Below are 26,720 nucleotides of genomic sequence, written 5' to 3' on the forward strand. Positions count from 1 at the left end.
TGCATTAGGGTACAGAAGCTTGAGACGTACCACGAGTACAAGGAGGCCGCATCTGCTTATCAGGAAGCCTGGAGTGTGCTCCGGAAGCAGGCCTTTGGATCCTGGATCAGAAACCCTTCAGATTATCACCAGTTTAAATAAGAAGGGCAGACTACAGAAAGCTTACTGTAGCAGAGTAGTTTCTAGCATCCAGACTGGACTGTTTATTCCTTTGTGCCAGACAAGCCTTAGCCTTTCTTGTGGCTGAGTCAGGAAAATCAAAGTCTGCCATCTACCAGAGCAGCATATCTCTTCTTTGTAACGTCGACAGGATTCTGGAGCACGGAACAATCCATACTTGACTGAAATCCCTCTCTGCTAAAATGGCAGCTCGCTGATGACCTTGGCATCTGTCCTAAGTTGTATGTTACTGCTTCTCTAAAATATGGAATAAGAATTTGGAATATGATGCTTTAAAAGTACTCTGCAGTGGCTCCATTTTGCATGTTCCTACGTTGATTTGGCAAGTATTTATTGGGCTGAGATGATGTTCAAATCTCTGCAAGTTTTAGAGCTTCCTTTCACATTGTGGACAGGTTTATATATCCATCCGTTCTTCCTCGGGAGAGCCACCCTTTCCGGCTCTATCCATGGGACTTGGTTGAAGCAAACCTTGCTCTGTGGCTGTGGGTCTGTGAGCCAGCCCTGTAGAGTCCCAGAACTACTGCGAGAGCCAGCAAGGAAGATTCTCTCTCCTCTCGCACCAGGAACTGTAAGGGCCACATAACCATAGGACTGCCTGTGGCTGCCTTTGCTGCCACACATTGAGAATGAAGGCAATAAAGAAGGAAACTGAAATCCACTCGTGTGACCTTGTTTGGATGCCAGTGCCCACCCTGGACTGCGTGTATGTGAGATAAATTTGTATTGTTGTTTTGGTCAAGCCTGTTTGAGTAGATTTTCTGTGGCTTTCAACTGAAAGAGTTCTGTGTAAAGGCCAGAAGTCTGTACAGCAAATCAGCAGACCTAGCAACCAGTCCTGTTTTAATCAACATCGAATGTCTAACTCTCAGCCTCTCCACACCTTAAATTATTGACGGAAAGAGTAGTTTTCCATGTTGGGATTATTCCAGGTTCTTCTCAAAGTTCTTCAGCATTTTTGTATAGCTTTTTTAAAAGAAGATTTTATTTTTTTTAATTTTTTATTTAAATTCAGTGTAGTTAGCATATACTGTATTATTCGTTTCAGAGGTAGAATTTAGCGATTCAGCAGTTGCATATAACACCCAATGCTCATTACATCACATGCTCTCCTTAATGCCCATCCCCCAATGCCCCTCCTTAAGATTTTTTTTTTAACGATTTTATTTATTTATTAGAGCAAGAGAGAGAGCAGGGGCAGAGGGAGAAGGAGAAGCAGAGTCCCTGCTGAGTGATTTCAGGCTTAAACCCAGTACCCTGAGACCATGACCTGAGCCAGAGGCAGACGCTTAACCACCTGAACCACTCAGGTGCCCTTAAAATTTTATTTTTAAGTACTCTGCACCCAGCATGCGGCTCAAACTTAACGACCCAAGATCAAGAGTCGCACGCTCCACTAAGCCAGCCAGGCACCTCGTCATTTTTGTGTAGCTTTAAATGTTTTTTTTAATAACAGCTTTATTGGAATATAATTTACATTCCACAAACTTTACCCACTTAAAGTATACAACTTAGTGGCTTTTAGTATATCCACAGAGCTGTACAACTTCACCACAATCAATTTTAGAACATTTTTTTGTTCTAAATATGGTGGGGAGGGGACACATCAACCCAGCATGGTACCCATTTGCAGCCACTCCCTCTTGTCCCTCAACCCCAGCCCTAGGGCAGCCGGTAGTCTACTTTCTCTCTCTAGAGATTTGTCTATTCTGAACATTTCACATAAACGGAATCATATAATATGTGGTTTTTTGTGACTGGCTTCTTTCACTGAATATAATGTTTTCAAGATTCTGATGTTATAGCGTGAATCAGTAGCACAAATCAGTACTATATTCCTTTCTATGAAATAAAAATAACATTCAGTTGTATGGATGTACCACATCTTATTTATCTAGTCATCAGTTGATGGGCACTTGGGTGGTTTCCACTGTTTGGCTCTTGTGAATAGTGCCGTTATGAACATTCCTGTACCAGTTTGTGTGCGAACATATGTTCTTAATTTTTTTTTTTAATGACAGAAGTGATACATATTTGTCCTAACAAATTATCCTTGAATTTTTTTTTACATAAGAAGTCTTTTTAGGTGGGGATGCCCAGATGGCTCAGCAGTTGAGTGTCTGCCTTCAGCCCAGGGTGTGATCCTGGAGTCCTGGGATTGAGTCCCACATTGGGCTTCCTGCATGGAACCTGCTTCTCCCTCTGCCTGTGTCTCTGCCTCTCTCTGTCTTTCTCTGTGTCTCTCTCATGAATAAATAAAGTCTTTTTTTAAAAAGTCTTTTTAGGTAGCAGGAAAGAAAGGCAAAAGTATCACTCTCTGGAGGCCAGGCCTTCCCATATGCTGCTTTAATCAGGGAGATTCTTTGACCCCAAATTCTAGCAATTAGGGTAACAACTAGCAGGAGCTTTTTAGTCCACAGAAGATTATGCATCTCTCTCTCTCTCTCAAGAGATGCTATTTAAAGGGTAAAGATTTGTATGAGAATGTAAGGAGGTAATATCTTTTTATTCCAAATTTTATGGTAAATTCGTCAAATCAATACAAACAAACAAACAAACAAACAATGTAAAAACCACCCCTACATTTAGACTTCAAAGCAGTGCTCGCTTCGGCAGCACATATACTAGACTTCAAAGCAAAAACTGGGAAAACCCTGAAGGCTTCAGACAAAAGGCAATTTCAGGCTCTGTCTGTTTTCTCAAGACCTAAAAGTGGTGCTTAGACATCCAACTTCCTACATTTTACTTCAGTCTTTCATAAAACCCTTAAATCTCTTATAAAACCCTTATAATCTCACCTGTGCCTTAAAATTACATTTTAAAATACTGGCAGGTTCTCAAATTTCACACATTTTATTAGATCATGTGTTTTTACTTGTGTTTCTTAACCCATATTTAACCTATATTTGACTGATAACCATTTCTGATTTTTAAGTTCATTTTTTTTTCTAACCCTTTCTAACCCTTTTAAAACATGTAGAAAACTTTAAATGGACACAAAAAATAGAACAATGCAGCGGACCCCCACATACACATCCCCAGGACGTAACAGCCACCGGCCTTATGCTGCTGTTACCTAATCTATTCTCCCCTGCCCCTCTCCTGGGGCTTTCTTGGAACTTTCTTTTCTTTTCTTTAAAGATTTTATTTATTTATGTGAGATAGTGTATGTGAACAAGCAGGGCAGAGGGACAGAAGCAGAGTCCCCACTGAACAGGAAGCCCAACACGAGGCTCCATCCCAGGACCCTGGAATCATGACCTGAGCCAAAGGCAGATGCTTAACCAACTGAGCCACCCAGGAGCCCCCCTTCTTGGAGCTTTCTAAAGCCAACACTAACCATTGTATTTCATCCAATAAAATGAACAGGAGTTCCTTAATATCTAATATGTATTCTGTGTTTGCTTTTCCCCTGTTGTTTCAAAAATATCTTTTGGCTACTGATTGGTTCAAATTAGAACCCCCCCAAAAAATTCCACACGATGCACATAATTTATACGTCTTTGGTTTCACTAAATCTGTAACAGTTCACTTCCTTCTTAAGTTTGACAGATGGGTCATTTGTCCTGTGGAAAAGCTCACATGCTGCGTCTGGCTACCTGTTCCCTCCCAGTGCTGTTTAACAGGTTCCTCTGTCCCCACATTTCCTTCAGATTTGCAGTTCCACATAGAGGCTTCATCAGATTCAGGTTCAGCTGATTTGACATGAACACTTCTTAGTTGATTCTGCATACTTCTTTTGCGTAATATGAAGAGGAACATCTGGTTGTCCCACTCAGTGAGCAGTGGATTTAGTGGCATCAGCCTTTCTATTCCATCATGAAGTTCCCTATTGTCCTTTCACCTAATGGTTTTAGCAGCTGTGTCAGGGATCCCCAAGACCACCCTCCGGTTTGATGGTTCACAGAATATACTCCCAGAATGCAGCAAAGCTGTTGTAATTACTGTTTATTTCAGTGAAAGGGTACAGACTAAAGTTGGCAAAGAGAAAAGGCATACAGGCTAAGTCCAGGAGAAAACAGGTTCAAGAGTCCACTTGTCCTCCTTGCATTAACCATGTGCTCCAGATGCTTTGACATCTGGGGCCTTGCTTACCCTGGAGAGACTGCCCGTAGGAGGCTAGCAAACTCCTAGGAATAGTTCAAACCACGCACTCCAGAGTCATGCCCCAGCCACCTACTGTATGGGGCTCTCGTGCTCTGGGCTACTCTCCACCTGCCCTCATCACCCCGAGACCAGGTACTGAAAACCAGGGACAGCCCTTGTACCTCAGAGACCACAGAAATGAGTCAAACTATCCCATCCCAAGTGTGCCAACCCTTCTGTCCCATCCCTCCTCCTTTACAGTAACGCCTCCTGACCAACCTTGGTGCTTGCTTCTCCATAAGAAGGAAGGGCTCCTTCTGGCCTCCCAAGTCCTCTCCTACAAAAAACTCCCTGCCAGTGGACTTGCACACATTTGGTTCTCCCAGCAATGATGTGTGACAGTCCAGGCAGAGTGTTGCCTGCTTGAGCTGTGGGTGCTGCTGACATGCTGCATGCACAGGACATGCCCCCCATAACAAAGTATTGTCTGGCCCAAAATGTCAGTGGTGCTGAGGTTGAGAAACCCTAATCTAGTGTTTTCAAGTCACTTGAGGGGCACCTGGGTGGCTCAGTTGGTTAAGCATCTGCCTTTTGCTCAGGCCATGATCTTGGGGTCCTGGGATGGAGCCTTATGTCAGGCTCCCTGCTCAGCGGGAGCCTACTTCTTCCTCTCCCTCTCTGCAAGCACACACTCTCTCTCCAAATAAATAAAATCTTTTAAAATAAATAAATCACTTGAAATCGTTCCTCTTTGAGTTATCGCTCCAAATCTATACACAGTTAACTTTGTTTCATTTTGCTTTTCTTTTGGTGGGGGAGAAGGGAGAGTGTGGCTTTTCAAAAAATTATGTAAAATATTTATATGATTCCAAAATTAAAACTAGTAAAAAATAAGGGGAGCAAAACAAGCTACATTCACAGAGGTCTCCCATCCTCCTCCTCCCCTGTGTTTGTCCCTTGGCCCAGCACTGACTAACCATTTTTATTAGTTGTTAGTGGACATTTCATTTTCTTTTTGAAATGCTTTGTATTTTTGCCAGGATATCTTTTGGATAGATTCTTAGAAGTGGGATTTGCTGGGTCAATGGGTAAATGAACATACAGTTTTTCTTTATTGAAATCCATCTTCAAGTGTCTGTTTCTAAATACAGCGAGCACAAAAAATAAAAAGCAGGACAGCATTAGTACATTCCATTTCTATAAAAAAGAAGAGTGAGAACTTTCTGTGTTTTACTTGTATATGCCAAACTATCTCTGACTGGATGCAAGAAACCACTGATGCAGGGCCCACGGGGTGGGCAGGGGAATGCCTGGGGCCACGAGTGGGAGGGAGACTTTGCATTGAATCCCCCGTATATTTTGTTATTTTAAAATTTTGAACCGTGCTAACATCGTGCCTATTTTAGAAATTTCAAAAATGGGGGACACCTGGGTGGCTCAGTGGTTGAGCATCTGCTTTCTGCTGAGAGCATGATCCCAGGGTCCCAGGATTGAGCCCCACATTGGGCTCCCTGCGGGGGGCCTGCTTTTCCCTCTACCTATGTCTCTGCCTTTCTCTGTGTCTCTCGTGAATAAATAAAATTTTTTTTTTAATTTTCAAAAATGGAAAAACATCTCTGTATTCCAAAACTGTCAAAACCCCAGAAAATACTCAGAAGTGACATTGTATAGGGAAGAGGGACTCCCCGACATATTTTAGGCAGCTCTGCTTATAATTCCACAGAATCGTCTAGCAAAACATCTTCTGAAATTTGGCTCTTGATGGACATCTACACTTCCCGCCTTGTTTTTGTTCATTCACAAGTGAATTCTAACATTACATCTATGCGTGCATAATTTTTGTCTTTTTAAATGAATTTTGAATTTTTTCAAAAATCTTGAATTTTTAAATGTGGCTTGATTTAAATCATTGTGTGTATATATATTCCATGCAGTCATTCCTGCCTGAGAGCATGGGCTAGATGCCGTGTTTCATGGAGTTTGCCAGTGCCAAACATTAGCTCACTGTCTAGGGAAACGAAGCTACTATGGAGAAAATGACCCGCCCTGGCTGCCAGCACTCTGCTTGGAAGAGAAGCAGGCCTTGTCTCACTTGGTCGTGTCTGTGGCTGGTGGAAAGCTGCCTCCACCTGGACCTTGGCAGAATGTGTTGGCTTTGAGACGGGCTTCTGAGCAAGCTTCAGCCAGAATTTTCCAGTTTCTAAAACCCAGTTCCTTTGCAAGCTAGTTAAGTGGCTTAGGACAACGCTACATTTTCAATTACCACTGTCCTCTTGTGATGCTGTGTGGGAAGGCCAGATGAGCTGGGGAGAGGAGGCCCAGCACAGCAGGAAGGTTATGGAACTAGGCAACAGCTTCTTAGTAGAAAGATGGAGCATATGTGCTCGCTTGCAAGGGCTCAGGCAGTTCTTCCCATAAATACAAAGGCAGCTATCTTGAAGGAGGGGTGAGACACAGAGCCAAGAAAGATGCTTTTGAAGAAAACTTTATTTCCCAGAAAGAAGCATTCTTTTTGTACCATGTGCTGGGGAATCATAGTTGGCCATCATATCTCATAAATGTGAATCCCTTTAAAGCCAAATGTGTCTGTACTGGGGTTAAGACTGACTTCTTGGAAGGCTATCTAGATGCATCCAGAACAAATTTAAGTAGTGCTTGCAGTCCAAAAAGGGGAGAAAAATTTGCAGAGACACACTTCAGGGCTGCAGGCAAAGTTACATGCGTTCAATTTTTTATTCTTAAAACTGAGGCCCCAAGGGCAGCCCTGGTGGCCCAGCAGTTTAGCTCCGCCTTCGGCCCGGGTGCCAGGGCGTGATCCTGGAGACCCGGGATCGAGTGCTGTGTTGGGCAAGCTGCATGGAGCCTGCTTCTCCCTCTGCCTGTCTCTCTCTCTCTCTGTCATGAATAAAATAAAATCTTTAAAAAACAACAAAAAAGGCCCCAAAACTAATCCAGGGGGATAGAGATCAGAGTGGTTGTTGCCTGGTGGAGGACAGTGGGGGATGGGGATCAGGGTTTAGTGGAAAAAAGCCTAAAGGGACTTTTTAGAATTATGGAAATACTCTTGTTTTGATTGAAGTGTTGATTACATGGGTGTGAGCACTTGTCAAAATTTGTTAAGCTCTACACTGAAGACCTGTGCTTTTTATTGTAATTATACCTCAACTTAAAAATGCAAAAAACAAACCCCTAGACCTATTATTTGGTTTAATAGAATAAACTTCAATCAGGATATTCAAGTAATTATATTTTAGTACCAACTCTGCAACTGCTTCCTATGTGAATGTGGGGGAAATATTTTTCTGACTTCTAACCTCTCAACCTGTTCTACCAAATCAGGTCCCAGCAATTAGGATGCTCGGGTTTTCAACTATAAGGTAGGATTTTTCATAAAAGTTTTTTTTTTTTTAAGATTTTATTTATTCATGAGAGACACACACACAGAGGCAGAGACACAGGCAGAGGGAGAAGCAGGCTCCCTGCACGGAGCCGAGTCTGGGACTCAATCCCAGGACCCCAGGATCACGACCTGAGCCGAAGGCAGATGCTCAACCACTGAACCACCCAGGCGTCTCTCTCATAAAAGTTCTTAATTGGGTAAATGATGCAAAGAGAAATTTTCTCTAAGACACTGAGTCCATTGACACTTTGAAATACAGATGGCCTCAGTCACGTTGGTGGCAAGAAAGGGCTGGAAATAATTCTTGTCTTTGCCTGGTAACTTGGGTTCTGAATTTGGGTGTGGATTTTTTGGTCCCTTATACTAATGAGCCAGCAGGGGTAGGAACCAGCTTTTAGCACTAAGCGTGTTCAGCACTGAGTTTCAATTTCCAAATTCAGCAAAGTGTCTTAATAGGAAAAAGGCAAAGACAGAGCGTCACTCCACGTGGGGACCCAGGCTGCCAAATGTTGGTCTCAAGCACATGTTCCCTGAACTTGGGCTTGGCTCCAAGAAGAGAAGAGCTCACAATGGAAACAGTGATGGCTGTTTGCTCAGGCAGCCAGGAGAATGAAAAGTGCATTGAAACCCAGCAGTGTCTCCACGGGGAGAGGTTCGGTGGGCCCCTTAGTGGTGAAACCAACCTGTCAACAGAGTGGGATTACAGAGCCCGTTCCCAGCATCTTCAGTTCAACAAGACCTTTCTGTGCAGCCCCAAGAAATCTCAGAGAAGTTGTACTTTGGCCACTGCAAGCTTTGCTCAACAATAGGTGTACTCTCAATCCAGTTCACCCCGTCTTGGTTAAATTAGATTCTGTTGAGAGAAAAGAGCTCTTCTTGCAGTATATTCCCTCATCCCCGTCAAGATTTCACCCAATTCCTTTTTTTATTGCTACTACTTATGGCCTATTTTGACTTCCAGTGAGTATACCTTTTTAGCTGTTTTTTTTTTTTTTTAAGATTTTATTTATTCATGAGAGAGAGAGAGAGAGAGAGAGGGGCAGTGACACAGGCAGAGGGAGAAGCAGGCTCCATGCAGGGAGCCCGACGTGGGGACTCGATCCTGGGTCTCCAGGATCAGGCCCTGGGCCAGAGGCAGGCGCTCAACTGCTGAGCCACTCAGGCATCCCCAGCTGGTTCTTTTCTTTTCTTTTCTTTTCTTTTCTTTTCTTTTCTTTTCTTTTCTTTTCTTTTTTCTTTTCTTTTCTTTTTTCTTTTCTTTTCTTTTCTTCATATATATATTTTTTAGAGTAATCTCTAAGACCAACATGGGGCTTGAACTCGCAACCCCAATTTCAAGAGACCCATGTTCCCCCGACAGAGCCAGCCAGGTGCCCCTCAGCTGGTATTTTCATGCCTTACTTTTTGTTCTTCGTTTATCCAGTGCCATTATAAAACACCCTCTGTCCTAGCTCATCCGTAGCTGCCAGGGCGAGACAGCAGCTGGCAGTGGGAGAAACAAGGTTCCAGGGCCGTATAGTGGCAGCAGTCTCCGCCCACCCTGGATGCCAGGATCCACTTGCCTTTGCTGACATGGGCAGATCAGACCATCCAGCCCACCTCTTTGCCTCCCTTGTGAAAGAGGAAGGCCAACATGGGTGAGTATTTTGCTTGCTTACACTTTAGAGGAATTCTGTTCTAAAATAAAAGGGTGGTGCTTAAACTATGGTGTGGTGGTTGCAAACCCGAGTATTTCCAGGAGTAGGAAATTTAAAGAAAGTAGTCAGAGTGAACTGAGAAGTGTATTCCTTGTCCAGTGAAGAACCATTATTTTGTTCCAGCTGATTGTTGTCAGGTCTTAATAATTTTTTCAGAAGCCAGAAAGGTAGATTTTTACATCTGTGTCTCAGGGCCGCATAGAGACATGGGTCTTCAGTTCGAATCCTGGTCTAGCAGAACAAGGATCGATTCTGGCCGCAGGGCTGAGTCAGAACTATGGCTCCAGGATGTACTGGTTGTGTGATCATGGATAGGTCAGTACGTTCGCAGAGTGTCCGTGTCCTTGCCTCTGAAATGAGCCCCCTCCCCCACAGCAGCAGGGTCACAGGGACGAGAGGAGATAATGGATAACACGGATGTGAAGGGGGCTAGCTATGTGGCCACACAGGAAACACCAGCCTTGGTATTTCAGCTTCTAAGTGACTCTTCAGTTTGCTGATCCTGATTCCCAGAGCTTCTGCTAATCAACAGGAGAGACTGGCCTTAGCAGAAGCCTACTGGGCAAGGGTTTGCAGAGCCTCCTGCCGCATTCTTGGCACACAGCCTCTCTAGCTGCGAAGGGGGCGAGGAAGCAAAGCCGCTGATCACAGAGGTGTATATGGACACTCCCACCTAATTCTTGTGGCTTTGCCTCCCTGATGTCAACCACCAGGATTGGTTTTTTCCTCCCTAAAGAAATAAAGATGAAAAGGGGGACCAATTGCACTTTTTCAGTCTAATGAAGAGCAAGTCTTTTGAGATGAAGAAAAGTGATACTGCCCGGGCACCTAAGTGACTCAGTCGGTTAAGCATCTGACTCTTGATTTCAGCTCAGGTCATAATCTCAGGATCATGAGATCAGATCCTGCATCAGGCTCCACACTGGGTGTGGAGCCTGCTTGAGATTCTCTCTCTCTCTCTCAAAAAAGAAAATTGATACAGCCTCCTTCAAATTCTCCTGGGAGATCCTCGAGCCACCTTTGGGACTGGTGCCATCTAGAGAGAATGTGGGTAGAATGAGAAAAAAAGGGGACAGTAGACTGAGCCCTGGAGGCCACAGAGAGCTCAGGAACAAGTGGAAAGCACAGGAAGGAGTGTGACCGAGAAGGCCAGAGGGAATAGACAGGAGCTTCGAGGCAGGGGCAGGTAATCTAGAGTAGAATATATTAAAGAGACAAGGAAGGTAGGAACTAAACTTTGTCCCCTCCTCCTCCCCCACTGAGGGACAGGTTATTTTTGGCCACCTCGGCAAGCACAGGGTCAGGGAAGTAGGAGCCAGCTTCTCCTGGGCTGAGGAGGGAAGAGGAAGTGAGAGATGAAGTGCCTGTGTGTGATTTTCCTTGGGGGAGACCCAGTCTCTGTTCTCGCTGATGTAACTTAGAAACAAAAAGTTATGAAACATTTCAAACATGACAATAAAAAGAATTAACACCCACCACACAATTGGCAGTAAATGTCTTGCTGTAATTCCTTCATGTCTTTATTTTTTGGAAAAATAAAACAGGACTTGCTGTTTTTGAAATCCCACGTTTACCCGAACACACAGCCCACCTCCCTGATACAGTCCCCTCCCTCTGCTAGGTAACCACCATCCTCAATTGCATGGTGTATACTTTTATTACATAAGTTTGTATTCTTAAGGAATACATACAATTATTCTGCATGTTTTTACATTTTTATAAGACTTTAGTTTTTTAAGTAAATTACACCCAACATGGGGCTCGAACTCACGATCACGAGATCAAGAGTCCCACTCTCCACCAATTGAGCCAGCCAGGTGCCCCACATGTTTTTAAACTTTACAGAGATGATATATTTCTGCTGAATGTATTTCTGCATCTTGGTTTTTTTCTTCCTCAGCACCATTTTGGAGATTTATGTTGACCCATGTAGCTCTAGTGCTTTCATTCTAACTGCTGTATAGTATTCCTTTGTACAAATTTACCAAATCTTACCCTTCCATTCTCCCGCTGGTGAACATTTAGCTGGTTTCCATTTTTTTGTTCAGGCAAACAAGGCTGCAGTGATCATCTTTGGACATGTCTCTTGTACACGAGTGGGGATATTCCTAGATATACCTAGATGCAGAATTTGCTAGGTCATGGGTTATCTGCATTTTTAATTTACTGGCTATTGTTGAAATTGCTTTCCAATGTGATAGTAGCAGTTTATACTTACAGAAGCAGTTTATGAGAATTCCACATATTTCATATCTTCCCTACCCCCCCCCTTTTTTTTAAGTAGCCTCCCTTCCCAGTGTGGAGCCCAATGCAGGGCTTGAACCCACAACCCTGAGATCAAGAGTCACACGTTCTTCTGACTGAAGCAGCCAGGTGCTCTGTGATCTGGTTTTTCTATATATATATCCAATTATAGAATGATTCGTTAACTAGCCCATCATTTTTCTTTTGATTTTCACGCCATCACTGTTGTATTTTAAACATTGGTCTGTTTCTGGGTTTCTGTTGTGTTTCCTGGTTTGTCTGTCTGTACACCATATGGTGCAGTCTTAATTACTTAACTACTGCTAAGATAAGTCTCCCAGCTTGTTTTTCTTAACACTTCCTGGTTATTCTTGGCCTTTTGCTCTTCTAGATGGATTTAGCATCAGTTGTCAGATTCCACAAGACAGAAAACAAAAAACTGGTTTGGATTTTTATTGGAATTGCATTATAAATTAATCTGGGGCAATATGCAGCTTTACAATATTGAATGTTCTCATCCTGGAATATGGTATATTAGTGTATCTCTCCTTTTATTTAGGTCCTCTTCCATTTCTTCGAATGTTTTGTCCTTTTCTCCATGAAGATCTTGCATATCAAATTTATTCCTATGCACTTACAGATTTTTGCTCCTTTTGAGAATGAGATCTTTTTTCATCCTCTAATTGCATACAGCTGGTATGTAGAAACAACATCCATATTTGTAACTCCCCCCGTATCCACAACCGTGCTGAACTTTCTTATTCTGAATTTTACAGATTCTCTTGGATTTTTCTGTGTAGACTATCACTATCTACATAAAAGAACAGTTTAATCCTCCTGTCTCATTTTTATGCCTCTCATTTACTTTTCCTCTCTTACTGTACCAGTTTTATGCCAGGACCCCGTTGAGTAGAAGCAAGGGTAGACATTTTTTTTTAACAGCTTTGAGAATATTGAGATATAGTTCACAAATCACAAAGCTCACCCTTCAGACCTTACAGTACCATTTATATTTGTTGCTTGGCTTTTCATTTTCCTACTGACTTGTCATGCTACCTCAGACATACGTTTTTTATACACCTCTCATTCTGGGTTCTGTTCCATTATTTGTATTTGTCTATTCCCAATATCAGCATCACTGTGCTTTATTTACCACAGCTTTAAATATTTGCTCTAGATTTTTTTTATGAATTCCCTTTATCAAGTTAAAGGAGTGCCCTTCTACTCTTAATTTGCTAAGAGGGTTTTTAAAAATTATGAATGGATCTTGAATTATTTTAGGTGTTTTTTTCTTCATCTATGAGGTAATTATATAGTTTTTCTCCCTTATTAGCTTGGTATATTTTACTAATAAACATAACGATGGACTAAATGACCCGTTGCTGAGCTAAGCTCTACCTGGTCATGATTGTTTTAGTTTACTACTAAATTTTATTTACTAGTATTTTATTCAGGATTTTTCTGTTGATTAATAATAATAATAATAATAAATAATCTGAAATTTTTCTCTCATAAAGTTTTGGCATTGACATTTTAGGTATCAAAATGAATTTGTAATTAACCTTTTTTCTAATCTCTTAAAGTTTAAGACAGGGTTAAGGATTCCTTACATAATGTGGTAAAATTCATCTTGCTAGTATCTTTTAGTGCTCGCTTCAGAAGCACATATACTAAAATTGGAACGATACAGAGAAGATTAGCATGGCTCCTGCACAAGGATGACACGCTAGTATCTTTTAAGGACCAGAGTTGGGGGAAACTAGATACTACTTTCTCTTTTTTTAACTTTTCAAACTTTCATTCAGATGCTACATTTTAAAGGCAAAATTGAGAAATCCATTTTTATTGGTATTACAAATTAGGCTGCTTTCCTCAGTCATTTGTTTTTATAGATAACAACTACTCCCTCCTCTGTTCCAAGAATACTTTCTAAAATATTGCTTTGTAATTATGTGTTTCTATGTAGTTCACCCCTAAGTGCCTGGAGGATGGGGTAATGTTGTATTTCTGTCTGTGCCTCAGCGTCCAGCAATGTGAAGCACATTGTAAATAGAAAAAAAAACAAACATCATGACATGATTTCACACTGCAACTCTTGTCTTTCCTCTTAAATCTCAAGCGCGGTGTCTCTCAGTGGTCACTTGGTAGCAGTATAGCTGTAAGAATTATACTACCTATCTCAGGAGTTCCTTTTGAAGATGAGTCGTGATAATATATATAAATCATCTGGTATCCGGCCAGTGTTACTTTTTTATTTTTTACTTAAAAAAAAATGTTTTAATCTCTCCGCCCAACATGGGGCTCAAACTCACAACTCCAAGATCAAGAGCCACGTGTTCGGGACACCTGAGTGGCTCAGTGGTTGAGTATCTGCCTTTGATTCAGGTTGTGATCCTGGGGTCCTGGGATCAAGTCCCACATTGGGTTCCCTGCAAGGAGCCTGCTTCTCCCATAGGCAGCTGTGTCTCTGCCTCTCTCTTTATCTGTCATGAATAAATAAATAAAATCTTAAAAAAAAAAAAAAAAGTCACGTGTTCTACCAACTGAACCAGCCAGGCACCCTTCTAAATTTTTTTTTTTTATTATTCTATTTATTTGAGAGAGTGAGCAAGAGCACACGAGCAGAGGGAGAAGCAAGGAGCTCATCTCGGGGCTCAATCCCAGAACCCTGATTTCATGCCCTGAGCTGAAGGCAGACACTTAACCAACTAAGCCCCTCAGGAACCTCTATAAATTATTTTTAAGAAAAAGAAAAACACAGCTCGTTTTGGTGGCCCTTGCTTTTTGGTTTTCTTCTTCCCTCTATTTTTGTTCAGTTACATTTGTGGATTTGTGGTTGTAAAAAAGAAACAGATCAAAATTCCTTTTGAAAGCTATCCCTCTCCCATTTCTCTATAATCCTGTTCTGTTCATAAGGTTAGGAGGGTTTTATCATTCCTTCCCACCAGTCCCTGTCTCAAGTGAGGCCACAGTCTTCCTGGAGACTTTTAACATTGCCCTAGGAAGAAATGCTCTTCCACTGGACTTGCCAAGCTGATGGGGCCATGTTGCCTTCGCAGGAAAGGAATCTGCCTGAGAATGAAGTCAAGACAGAGGGAAACAAAACCAGGAGCAAAGGGCTTTGATGGTATCATTCCATCTCTAGTTCAAGCATCCTTTTTAGAGCTTAAGCCAGTTTGAATTAGGTGGCTGTCACTGCAAACAAGATTTCCTTCAACACAGAAATTGTTCCTTCCCTCTCCCTTGCTCACTCAGAGGTCAGTTTGTACCTATTTCCAGTTTGAAACAACCAGCAGAGACCGCAGATTTTATGGGGTCAGGTTGAGGAAAGACCACCATGATGCTTAATGATAAGCATTTCCTCTGATCCCAGCTGGGAGGCTGACCTCAGTAGACAGCTGTGACGAGCTGCTTATACAACCTGGTAAAGATAAAGATAAGGATCTGTGTTTCTTCCCCAGTAGAAAGTGCAAGGCAGTCATTTTAACTGCATGTTCCTAGGTTTCTTTACCCTCATTATCTCTGTAGGGCTCTAGCCTCCAACACAGACTGTCTGAGGAGGATCTGGGAAAGTAAGCTTTCCTCTTAGATGCATTTGTGTTTTGGCAAGCCTACACATTTATACTAATTTGTGAGAAATAATGAAACTCGTGTGCATGGGAAAATCTGTGATTTTTAGGAAGGGGGCTTGAAAAGTAGCACCAGGAAGCATACAGATACTTTTAAGAGGCCATTGTGTATTCAGTTATCATCCCACCACGGTGTAATAGTGAAAGACTTGCAAACAACCCAAATGCCATTAACAGGGGCCTAGGTATCAGGTACATAATAATGACATATTCACAGTGTGATGAATATGACTGTAAAAATGAATGAAAAGGCTCCCTATGGGGCAGCCCCAGTGGCGCAGCGGTTTAGCGCCGCCTGTGGCCAGGGGTGTGATCCTGGAGACCCGGGATCAAGTCCCACATCGGGCTTCCTGCATGGGGCCTGCTTCTCCCTCTGCCTGTGTCTCTGCCTCTCTCTCGCTCTCTCTGAATGAATAAATAAATAAATCTTTAAAAAAAAAAATAAAAAAAGAAAAAAAAGAAAAGGCTCCCTATGAACTGATATGGAAAGATCACCAGGATATACTATTAAATGGAAAAGAGCAATGTGTACGTAAATATATATAATGTTTTCTTTCGTGGAAGAGAAAGAAGAAAATAAGGACATATACTTACTGGAAAGAAACAAAATTAAAGTAGTTTCCTATAAGGTGGGAGGTCAGGGAATCAGGAACCAGTAGTGGGAGCCTGACTTCTCAATGTCTACTATTTATAGTCTTTATATCTGAACCATGTGGGTATATTAACCATTTAAAAAAATTAATAAAGCACCCCTCTTATGACACAGACCACTGCTTCCTATCCCAGGCCACACTGCCATGGGCCCCACAAACTGTCTTGCTTGACCTAGCAGACGCAGAGCTACCTGTCAGGCCCGTCTGGAAGAAAGTAAATAAAGGACATGGTCACACTGCAATGCCTTTATAAGAGGAAGTTTTATTGTTAATTATTTACCTTAATAGTTTCAGAAAGAGGAACAGATTAGCTCAGTCCAACATGATTGGCAGTTGGCAAAATCTAGTGAAGCAAGTGTTCTGATTGCTAAGGATTTAATTTTGGTGCTTTTAATACTTAGCCATCTTTAACACTTCAAACATAATCCAGAAGAAATGCATCATCTCCCTCCCTTTCACGTTAATACCCCACCTACCTCACTTTAATATGGAAATATCTTCATTAAATATGATCCCCAGAGGAACATGTCCCCTGGAGAGGACAGCCATGAGGACAGTGCACAAAAGGAAAACTGAAAATAAAACTCTGTATGATAATTTACTAATCTAAGGAAACAAAACCTTCCAATATATTAAGAAATAAATCCAGTTACAAATGCACTAATAGGTCTATGTGAAGAGGTCTGGAAACTGAAAATGGCCGGCTATTTACAAGATACACAAGCAGGAACGGTGCACCTAGCCCAGCACTGGCCCTCAGAAGCCAAAAGTGTTCTCTCCACTGTAGGCCACATACAAGAATCCATCTTCATCTTTTTCCTTCTCATAAAGCTGTCCCATAGTTAGGCTTGAAAGAGAAAAGAAAGAACAGTGAGAAACTGATTTTGGTCACTGAGTCTAGGTTCTTTTTGCTTGTTTGTTTTTGTTTTTATAAAGATTTTACTTATTTATGTGAGAGCAGTCTCCTCCACTGAGCAAGGAGCCCAACACAGGGCTTGATCCCAGCACCCCGGGATCATGACCTGAGCCGAAGGCAGACACTTAACCAACTGAGCCACCCAGGTGCCCTGAGTCTAGGTGTTTGAAGAAAGTTGGTTTGAGGAAAAGGGACTTGACTATGTAAACCACCTACTCTACCATACTTTGGTAGACAATAAAAGTAATTCCAGGGGCGCCTGGACAATCAGTAAATAAGACTAGAATCAAATTTCCTTCCTCCTGCCTCGAGGCAAGGCCACTTGCTGCACCTTCACACTAAATTATCCCTTCAGAGGCCAGTGCAGAGGCCAGCGCTAGCTCCTTGAGTGGGCTTGCCTGATTAATACCTGAATGCTTTCTGGATGCCAAGGGCAAGAGAAAAAAAACCTAAGCAAAATTAAGAGCCTAAGAGGCCCATCCCCATGTGGGTGGAGAACCAAGGTAAAGATGACTACATGGGACTTGCTTCTCCTTCAGGCTTTTGTGAAGGTTTATAATTTGTACCTAACATGATAAGTATAAGTGGGTTCATTCTTGTGGAAACTCCCCCACCAAAAAAACCCATGCTCCAGCGACTGGCATCAGTGCCATCAAAGAGAAGTTATTTTCCTCACATGTAAGGCAAAATAAGATTGTATCTGGGATCCAAAGAAACCCTGCCCAACCCTCCTAAGAACCCTCCAGAAATAGATGTTGCTCAAACTAAACATGTGTGGGCGGGAAAGCTGGTTTTCCCTAAGCCATAAAACAGACTGCAGTACAGGAGACCCAATCTAGCTCCCTGCCATGGAACTGAGCTGTAGCGGCTCCAGAGTAAGACTAGTAACGCAGGGAACCCTGGGCGAGCTCTGGCCACGTGACCGTACTATGAGAGAGACGCAGCAGGCACAGACACGTGCTAAACATCAGGGTGACCACACGTGGGGTCAACCAGAACCAGCCGTCAGACAGTAGTCTGAGAGCCAGCACAGACTACAGCGGACAGGCCACTTAGATGCCTACATGCAGGACTCAGTAAAACAAGGGCCGGGGTTTCTAGGGGAGTTTGGGGCCACAGGCTGCTGAAACAGGGCCTGCGCCCCTCTGCTGGTGTGCTCCTGGAGGGCTGCGTGGGACCTCCACATAACAGGGGTACAGGCCGCATCTATAAGGGGAGTTTTTCCTTTCCTATTCTTCCTGCCCAACTGTCAGCTTAGCCCAGTTGGCTGTGTGGGCAGATGAGAATTCTTAAGTAACAACATGGGGGTGGATGAGTAGGAATACAAATGACCGGTCATCAGCATCTGGTAAATAACAGCGCTCCCGATCTCTTAACCTGAAATCTGTAAAATAAGGACTCCCTGGAAGAGCACTGTCCACTACTATGCTATTTCTGCTATGATAGAAATGTCCTGTATTCCTGTTGTCCAATACAGTAGCCACTGCCTACGTGCAGCACTCGAAATGCGGCTCATCTGAATTGAGACATGCTGTAACTGTCAAACATATACAAGATTTCAAGACCTGGTATGAAAAAAAGGATGTAAAAATCTCAGTTTTTATTACATGTTGAAAAGACATTTTGGATACTTAAAATGTATTAAAATTAATTTCACTTGTTTCTTTTTTAATGTACTAGAACATTTTAAATTACAAACGTGAAAAAAAAAATTACAAATGTGGCTCACATGCCATTTCTCAACTGTACTGCCCTGGAACATGGAGGGACTTGAGGGACATGGGCAGAGGGAGAAACCCCGTCGTAAAGCCCCCTAGAGCAGTAAGCCTCAACCTCCACTATACAACAGAATCACAGGTGAGCTTTAAAACATCTCCATGCCCAAGCCCTACCCCAGACCAATTAAATCAGAATCTCAGGAGGTAGGATCCAGGCATCAGTAGGTTTCAAATGCCCAAGATGATTCCAGGTGCAGCTGAGTGGAGAAACAGTCTCTCTGCCAGAGGGAGAGAGGTACTTGTGTTTTTTTTTTAGTGTCTTATTTTAAGAAGGCAACAGGAGGTGGTTGTCCTCAATTCAGGACCCTGAGATCAAGAGTTGTATGCTCTACCAACTGAGCCACGCATCCCATCTGTCTTCTTTGTTTGTTTGAGATGCTTATCTTTAAGAACCATATGATTAGGAAGTGGAGTGAGGAGCCAGCAACCAGCCAAAAGCTTGACACGTAACTGTCTCTCTCAAGAAGACTTTTACCCTGGTGGACGGGAATGCCCCCAAGGAATGCCCTTGCTTTTCTCTGACACACCTCCAAAGGAGCGACAGGGAAAATAGCTACAGCTATTGTCACAACTCTCTTAGCCCCACTTCCTCCAAAAATCCAGGTGAGCACCTTGGTGAGCACCTGGCCTACCATCTCCCCATGACCATTACTAGAGGGATTTAGAGGCAGAAGTAAAAGACACTGTATATTTCAAAGGCAGCCACTGTCAAGTCCGGTTCCATCTGACAGGCTAAGTGCACTCTGTTCCTAGCAAATATGAACCCCTAGTGCAATGACTCCAAATCCCACTGCTGAATTAGAAGAAATACTTGAGGAGGGGGACCTGGGTTGGGCACCCGACTCTTGGTTTTGGCTCAGGTGTGATCTCACAGTCATGGAACTGAGCCCTGCATCAGGCTCTGACTCAGTGGGGAGTCTGCTTTAAAGTCTCTCTCCTTCTCTCTCGCCAGTCACTATCTCTCTCTCTAATAAATAAATAGTATCTTTGAAAAAAAAATACTTGAGGAGCTACATAAATACTGGTGGCCCACTCCAGACTCTGCCTATAGTAAACAATGACCACTGGAGCCCCTGCTGCCTGAGACAGGCTCCGAGACTGTAAGCAGAGACCCACAATCATGTGGCTCTCGTTCCTTCTGATTGTATTACCTTTTAAGTAAAACTTGGGTTTATAAATCTGTTTAATCCATGCCCCCAGCAGCTATAGAGCGTGATCATAAAAATCCTAATTACAAAAGCACTTATGTGCCAAGCACTATTCTAAGTGTGTTCATATTCTTTTTATCCTCAGAGCAATCTTCGGAGGCAGCATAATCCTCAAAAGGATCACAATCCAGTTTATAGGTAATAAAAGTAAGGCAATAATAAAGTGAGACATATCACAAAGCTAAGACACATCCTTAGCACTAAGCTGTGCTCCCTCCAAGTGAATACACAGATCTGTTCTACTGCCCTAATGTCAGCATCTTGTGCCTTCTGCACACATCTCCCAAGACTAGTGCTTGTCACACATACACATGTGTGTCCGAAATCACACACATGCCTAGTTTGAGTCTCTCTGGATTCAGTAGGTCAGAGTGGGGCCTGAGATTCTACATTTGTAACAGGTGCCTAAGTAAGGCCACCACTGCCAGCCTCTGTGTCAGAGCTCTCTCTTCAGATCCTGTAATGTAACAACTGGATGGTTGTGCCTGTGACTCTAAGAATCCTCTTGCTGTTCTTTTCTGTCACACAGCCTCGTGTGGAAACTTTACTCAGTTGGGAGCCACACTGGGTCCTTAAACTCAGGACACCCCTTGGGCGAACTTGGAAACTGATGATATTCAACACTGGGAGCAGAACACTCCATTCAGCAGCCTGTGACCGAATGCCCAATTCTGATGTGACACTGAGTGCCATGAAACAAGACTGAAACATCTGTACAGTATGATTTCAAAATAGGACTTACAGGATCAGGCCACACACATACAAAGCCAGAATGATTTGGTCTGGAGCCAAAAAGAGCTGGGCCCCAATTGCAGCTTAAATTTATTAACTCCCATTAAAAAAAAGAAATGAGTTAAAAGGCGACCCTAGTCAGTGGGCAGTCTCCAGGAGGAGGCTGGCGTGTCAGTTTAGGACATGTTCCAAGCCTCTGAGAAGATAAGTTTCGCTCTCAAGAGGTCACCTGAGCCACACAGCGCTGGGCAGGCCACAGCCAAAATGCCCAAGGATCCTCACACAGGTGGCTTGGAGGTGCCTGTCAGGCTGAGCTGCACAGGCTCGCTGGATGGCCTGACAACCGGCGAGCAGCGCTGTAACTCTAAGCCTTCCTGCTGCAGGTACTGCTAAGGAAGACAGAGGCGACCTCGGGCCCCTAGAACTAAGACACAGGGCTGTGGCATCAACTATTACATGCGCTCACCCCAGAAGGGTGCTGCTAAGCACCAGGAGCCCTGCCACCTTCCAAATGCTTGAGCCTGACAAGGAAAGAAATGGGAAAAGCCAAGGGCAGGCAGATTCAAGCCACAGAGCCCATCTAAGGCATTGGTGGGACCCCGATGTACTGACTCTCATGAACCTAAAGTGGCCCCTAAAACTCTGTTACTCACCCCGCCCCTAAAACTCTGTTACTCACCCCTACATTCAGGGTCACACAGATCCAGACAAACTAGCCAATAATAACAGCACCTTTCAAAAGGGCCCAAATTTGGGAACAGCAGTGCTGCCAAGGGTGACATGAGCTTGAAGCTCCTTGAGAGCACATGCTGGGGGAGGCCGGCCTAGAACTGAGCACTGAGCAGGCACCTAATCCCCGCAGAACCTTCCCATGGCCCTCGACCAAGGTCAGGTCCTGAAGGCTGTGGGCTCCAGCCTGACTCACGAATTGGCTGGACCGACAGGCACACCTGGTCACCCATCTGCTTCAGAGCCCACATGCTTCCCCTGGACCTGGATTTCTCTCTTGCCCAGCAGGGCTGTGGGCGGGGGCCACTGCGTGGACCCTGGAAAGGCAACCACCTCAGAGTGAAAGTCAACTTAACCATGAAGGCTCTCGATGTTCTAAAAAATAAAAATTAACTACTGGCTATCCCTTTTGTCGGACTTTTTTCTCTGATATAAATAAAACCCTATTGCATTACTGCTGGAATAAACCCTTGGAGAGGTATTTACCTAGAAATGATCAAAAGTGTTTAAGCACAATTCTAAATAAAGGATAAAGGGACTATAAGATCTCACAACTTCCTTTTACTTAGTTTCTCTTCAAGATCAAAGGAGCAACTAAGCACCACAATCTTAAAAAACGTTTCCAAGTGTAACATTCCCAAATTATCACACCTTAGAGATACTTTAAAAATATATTACTGCTTCTATTTTAAGCAGGGATTAACAAGATTCTTCTGTGTTCTAAACAAAGATCAAAAGGTAGGTACCACGGCCAGGTCTGGGTTCCCTGCTACTGCCATGACTGGAAGTCTGTACACTGGTATTTTTTTCTTGAGTTCTGTCTGCACCAAGGGACAATTCTTTTGTTTTTGGCCTGATTCTGGATGCAGGATCCTAGGCTGAGAATTCAACTTTCCAATGCTAAATGGGAAAGGGGAGTTGAGATCCTACCCCCTCTGCCCTGCTTTAAAAACAAAAACAGAACTCAGAATTTAGGAAGTAAAACTCCGGGACTTGCCTTGGTCTCTATTTCTAGAATCAGTATTTAATACTCACTAGTCTAAACAATAACCACATTTTACATGATCGCTTGTGTTCCAGAATACTCCGAAAGTCCCACTGCAAGGCAAGAATAACTGAAGTTACTTCAGCTCCACCTCCCACCTCTCAAGTGATCCTCACGCAAATCTGTCATAGGATGGGAGAAGCCTCCTTAGGCCTGGACTCATCCGTTCCAACTCTGATTTCCCCAGCCACTTTCTGAAGGCTGCAAGCACTGGTGGAAGGTTGAGGCCCCGCACTTCCTAAGGAGGCTGGAAGGAGCTGAGGAAGAGGCTGCTGTTAACGTGCCTTGGGGAGGAGATGGCAGGACTGAGTCACACATTAGCTTTAGCAGGAGACCCTGTGGCAGTTCCGTGTGTGCTGCTGTCAAGTGATCAGTATTTGCATAAGGCCCAGTGATGTCATATACCACTTTTGTTTAGAAACAAATTTTCTTAAAAAAACCAAATCGCTGTATTAAGTGTGGGGACAGAAAGTCATTAACTGGGGCCAAAGGCCCGGGCAGAGGAAGCCTGGTTAGCGATTCTCTAAAATCCTGACAGGGGTCACTGGTGTCATCTGCTTTAGGGCAGATTCTTACCAGGCTGGAAAGGCAAATGGGACTGGGAGAGAAAAGGAAGCAGCCTCTGCTGCCCTGAGAATTACTTTTGATTTCCAATTCTATTTATATCTCAGGGATAATGGAGGGAGGGGGCAGTTGCTAATCTGCAGCCATTTTAATTGCTAGATTAACATGAGGCCATCAGAGTAATAGTGTCTCCAGAAGCCTGCACATCTCCTTTAAGAAACATCAAAAGTGGGATGCCTAGGTGGCTCAGTGGTTGAGCGTCTGCCTTCGGCTGAGGCCATGATCCCAGAGTTCCGGGATGGAGTCCCACATCGGGCTCCCTGCGAGGAGCCTGCTCCTCCCTCTGCCTATGTCTCCGCCTTCTCTGTGTCTCTCATAAATAAATCAATAAAATCTTAAAAAAAAAAAAAAAAAGGAAAAGGAAAAGAAAAATCAGAAGAATTGATCAAATAAATTCAAAGCCACAGGTCTTAGACACCTGCTTCCTTCCCTAAGAAGCCACTGCCAGGAAGGAGGAAACACAGAGTTACCCAGACTCTGCAGAAGCTGCAGGAGATGGAGTTAGCAGGAGACCCTGTGGCAGTTCTGTGTGTGCTGCTGTCAAGTGATCAGCAGTGTGATGACTGAAGATTCACCTCTCCACCACCTTAAGAGAAGCTGAGTTACGACTACAGATGCCCAGGGCTTCCTAACCTGATGAACCCAGCACCATGCTGCCTGGAGGTCGGGGAAGGAAGGCTGGAAGAGCCCCACCAGGTGTCAAGACCGCCTCTGCCAACACCACAGCTTCCTGAACAACAGCTATAGGAGACCAACAGCACCTAGCAGGCAGGCCAGGCGGATCTCCTCAGGCTGGACACTGACCTTACTGAAGAACCTTTCATTTTTCCCCAACCTCTCTGCCAAACACAGGAAATGGAGGTGGTGGAGATTAGGAAAGTAAATCAGATAAAAAAATAGCCAGAGCTATCTGTCATAGGAAAGGGACTAGATTTTGGCTTAGGTCTTTTCTGGAGCTTTCAAGGATTTTCAAAGGGAACATATTTTGGCCAAACTGGGATAGTTCCAGGGATTCTGAAAGCCTAAGCTTGCAGAAGTACTACCTTTAGGGGAGTAACCAATGAGACTTACTTGGAGTCTCCAAGATGAGATGTAGCCAGGAACTCACACTCGGGGGAGAGGGACTAGCATCTGGCTCAAGGGCTAATACTCAACCAGTAATGGCAAAGGACTGACCAGGAATTTTGAAGGAGCCAGTCCATTTTCTTTTTTCCACCAGGGACTAAAGCTGGGCTGTCAACTACACAGAAGAAGAGAATTATAATGCCCCAGAAGACTCGGGCCCCAAGTTATGCCAAAGAATGCTTCTAGGCAGCACAACAGCTAGAGCAAGGGGGGCGGTTACTCTGACAGTCGGAGCAGGTGCTACGAGGGGGGGTGTAAGTCTGTAAAGAGACCTCAGAGCCTTTTGCTGGACAGCAGCCATTCCAGCATACCTGAGGATCAGACAGCTACACACTCGCAGTGGCACAGAACTAAGTTTGGAGAGCAAGCAGGAGGATGATTAACTGAAGCTGAGCCTCAGCAGGGCCCACAAGCCCCTAGTGGAGAACGACAGGACTTATTTCATGGGTCATTTAAAGAAAACCTAATTTTAGGCTCATTTAGGTTCTAGTGATGGCTTAAGCCTAAGTAAATCCTGAACTGTTTTAAAGTATTCATCAGGGTCTGAGGCTAGATTTTTTTTTTTTTTTAAGTCCAACCTTGTTCTATTTTCTTAACCCAAAGTATATTCCCAGATACTGTAGCCCTTTCTTATTTTCCTTGAGCTCCTCATGTCAGGGAGCACAACATCCAGATTTCCAGTCAGGACCTCTAAGAGTTTTCTCACCTCCAAAGTTTAGAGTTCTGTAAGCAGCCAAGCAGGTGGCCAATGCTAGTAAACACTTCTCACCTGGACTGTGGGACTGTCTTATCCACAAACAGGAAGATTGCCTTTTCAGAAGGAAGCTGGATCCTTTTCCTGATGATCCACATGAACTGAGCCACAGTGATGTCAGATGGAACCAAATACTTCCGTTTGTCAATGTCGACAATCTGAGAGCCTGAGACTTTTTCCACAATCACCTGGGAAAGCAAAGAGAGATCAGGACTGGGTTTCTAAAGTGAGGCTCTGGCCTTGCATTGCCAGGGAGCTGATGAATACTATGTGGGCAAGGAGGTGGGTGGGAAACTGCACAACACTGGAAAATATGCCCCTGATTTAATAAACCACAAACTCTTAACTCTGGAGGTTAAGAACTGACATAAATGTATGATACGGAAACAGAAAGTGCTTTTCTGTGGTCAATTATGTTTATCATCCTGCATCTCAGCGAGCATAAGAGAAACACACGCCCTTACTACAAAGCTCTTCGACATTTTGTCTGGGCAGACCTGAGATACCTGGTTTCATCTACAGCCAGTTACTCCAAGACTCCAGAATGAATCTGCCTTCACACTACAGAGGAAGTAAGATCCCAAGGAACAAAGGGGAGAGGAATGGATGGACTAATGGGAATGAGTAAACCAAGCTCCTCATTTGGCCTGTTGCTTCTCCCTGAACTAGGTTTCAAATGTGTCCCTCCTAACCCCTCCTCAGAGTTTTGCTTGTTCAAACAAAGAGCTACAATAACAGACACGGATGTCCTCTAAAAATCAGTAAGAATTATAGAAACTTTACCCCTGCCACGGAAGAAACAGGATCTTTATTACTGATTAAGGAGGAACCACGAAAGAAGGGAGTTCTCAGAGGCTTCTCAGATTTTTTTTGGTCAGCAAAGGATGACAGGGTCAGAGTGAGGAAAGGGAGCTAGAAATCAAGTAAAGACAGAGGCTCAAAGTTAAAGATGAGTGTCCTGAGACTAAAGTACCACTTCTAAGACCAAAGTGACAGTCTCCCTCCACCAGTGTTCCCAAAAGTGGCAGTGACCTGTTGCCCTGTCCTAGAACATCGTTCCTTACATAATTGGCGAGGGAGCCCAGAGGCTGCAGACAGCTCGCTGGCCTAGATCGGGAGATTCAGCACTGAGGCACCCTGAACAGCACCTGCTCAAGCCCCTCACGCCACGGCCCCCAAGGCCCCGAGCCCCGTCTGGCTTGTCTGCTCCTATAACTGGGACTGGAACCTCAACTTATCAACTGCTGAGTGGCCCGGGGCCCTATCGCGAGTCCTAGACGACGGGGTGACGACGAGGTGAGGGGGCGGGGAGTGCACTCACCGGAACGCGGTCGGGGTATTTCGCTCGGATCTTCGCGGATTCCACGCATCTGTGTTCTGTGGGAAACAGACGGGGCTGCCGGTCGCGCCTGCTCGTCCGCCGCTTCCCGCGCCCCCGACCCACCTCCCCCAGCGACCTGCGCACGCCCGGGTCCTTGTTACGGCGTCTCGGCGGCCTCGGTCCTCGGCCCCCGCCTCCCGGCAGGAGGGCAGAAGGCGGCACAGCGTCCGTGGGCAGCCGGCGGGGGCGCCGGGGCCTCCGCGACCCGAGGCCACAGCTCGGCATCCGCCCCGCCCGGCCCAGCCCAGGGCGGCCCGAGTGGGGGAGGGGGCCCACCCGCCGCCGCGACCCCCACCACCCGGCCTCTGACGGAGCCTTACCCAGCGAGTGGTCCTCCTTGAACATCCACTTCATGGCGACGGCGGGGAAGGGATGCAGCCGGCTCTCGGAGCCGCGGAGCTCAGCGAACCAACCACAACAACAACGACGGCAGCAGCGGCGGCGGCGACTACACGGCAGGCGGGACTTCCGGCTGCCGGAGCCTAGCAACCGGCCGGGGGCGGGGCTTCCGGCGCAGTTCGCCGGGACGCCGCGCCAGG

General features: G+C 44.5%; 2 protein-coding genes and 1 non-coding gene across 19 annotated transcripts in view; 2 read left to right on the forward strand and 1 right to left on the reverse strand.

Moving 5' to 3' along the window:
- Nucleotides 1-21,655, forward strand: part of ADAT1 (adenosine deaminase tRNA specific 1) — a 44,763-nt gene extending 23,108 nt beyond the window's left edge. For 7 of the 17 annotated variants that reach the window (XM_025426867.3, XM_025426866.3, XM_025426863.3 and 4 more), the window contains 3 exons: nucleotides 9,118-9,303; nucleotides 19,877-19,929; nucleotides 20,321-21,655. In XM_025426867.3, coding sequence (XP_025282652.1) covers nucleotides 9,118-9,303; nucleotides 19,877-19,929; nucleotides 20,321-20,367 — 286 coding nt within the window. In that variant the 3' untranslated portion in view covers nucleotides 20,368-21,655. Of the gene's footprint in view, nucleotides 1-8; nucleotides 2,052-7,605; nucleotides 7,658-9,089; nucleotides 9,304-18,485; nucleotides 18,663-19,876; nucleotides 19,930-20,320 lie in introns of those variants that run through there. The other 10 variants (XM_025426870.3, XM_025426871.3, XM_049110696.1 and 7 more) reach the window with 8 other exon arrangements.
- LOC112647653 (U6 spliceosomal RNA) lies at nucleotides 13,254-13,360 on the forward strand. Its single transcript, XR_003128406.1, has one exon. It is a non-coding gene; the product is annotated as a U6 spliceosomal RNA (small nuclear RNA).
- On the reverse strand, nucleotides 16,132-26,668 carry GABARAPL2 (GABA type A receptor associated protein like 2). Its single transcript, XM_025426892.3, has 4 exons — nucleotides 26,502-26,668; nucleotides 26,122-26,177; nucleotides 24,816-24,988; nucleotides 16,132-16,736 (listed from the first exon to the last, which is right to left on the reverse strand). Exons 1-4 carry the CDS (start codon nucleotides 26,533-26,535, stop codon nucleotides 16,646-16,648), a joined length of 354 nt encoding a protein of 117 aa, XP_025282677.1. The 5' UTR covers nucleotides 26,536-26,668; the 3' UTR covers nucleotides 16,132-16,645.
- Nucleotides 26,669-26,720: the final 52 nt, after the last annotated feature.

Source organism: Canis lupus, chromosome 5, assembly GCF_003254725.2.
Source record: "Canis lupus dingo isolate Sandy chromosome 5, ASM325472v2, whole genome shotgun sequence".
Taxonomy (NCBI): Eukaryota; Metazoa; Chordata; class Mammalia; order Carnivora; family Canidae; genus Canis; species Canis lupus.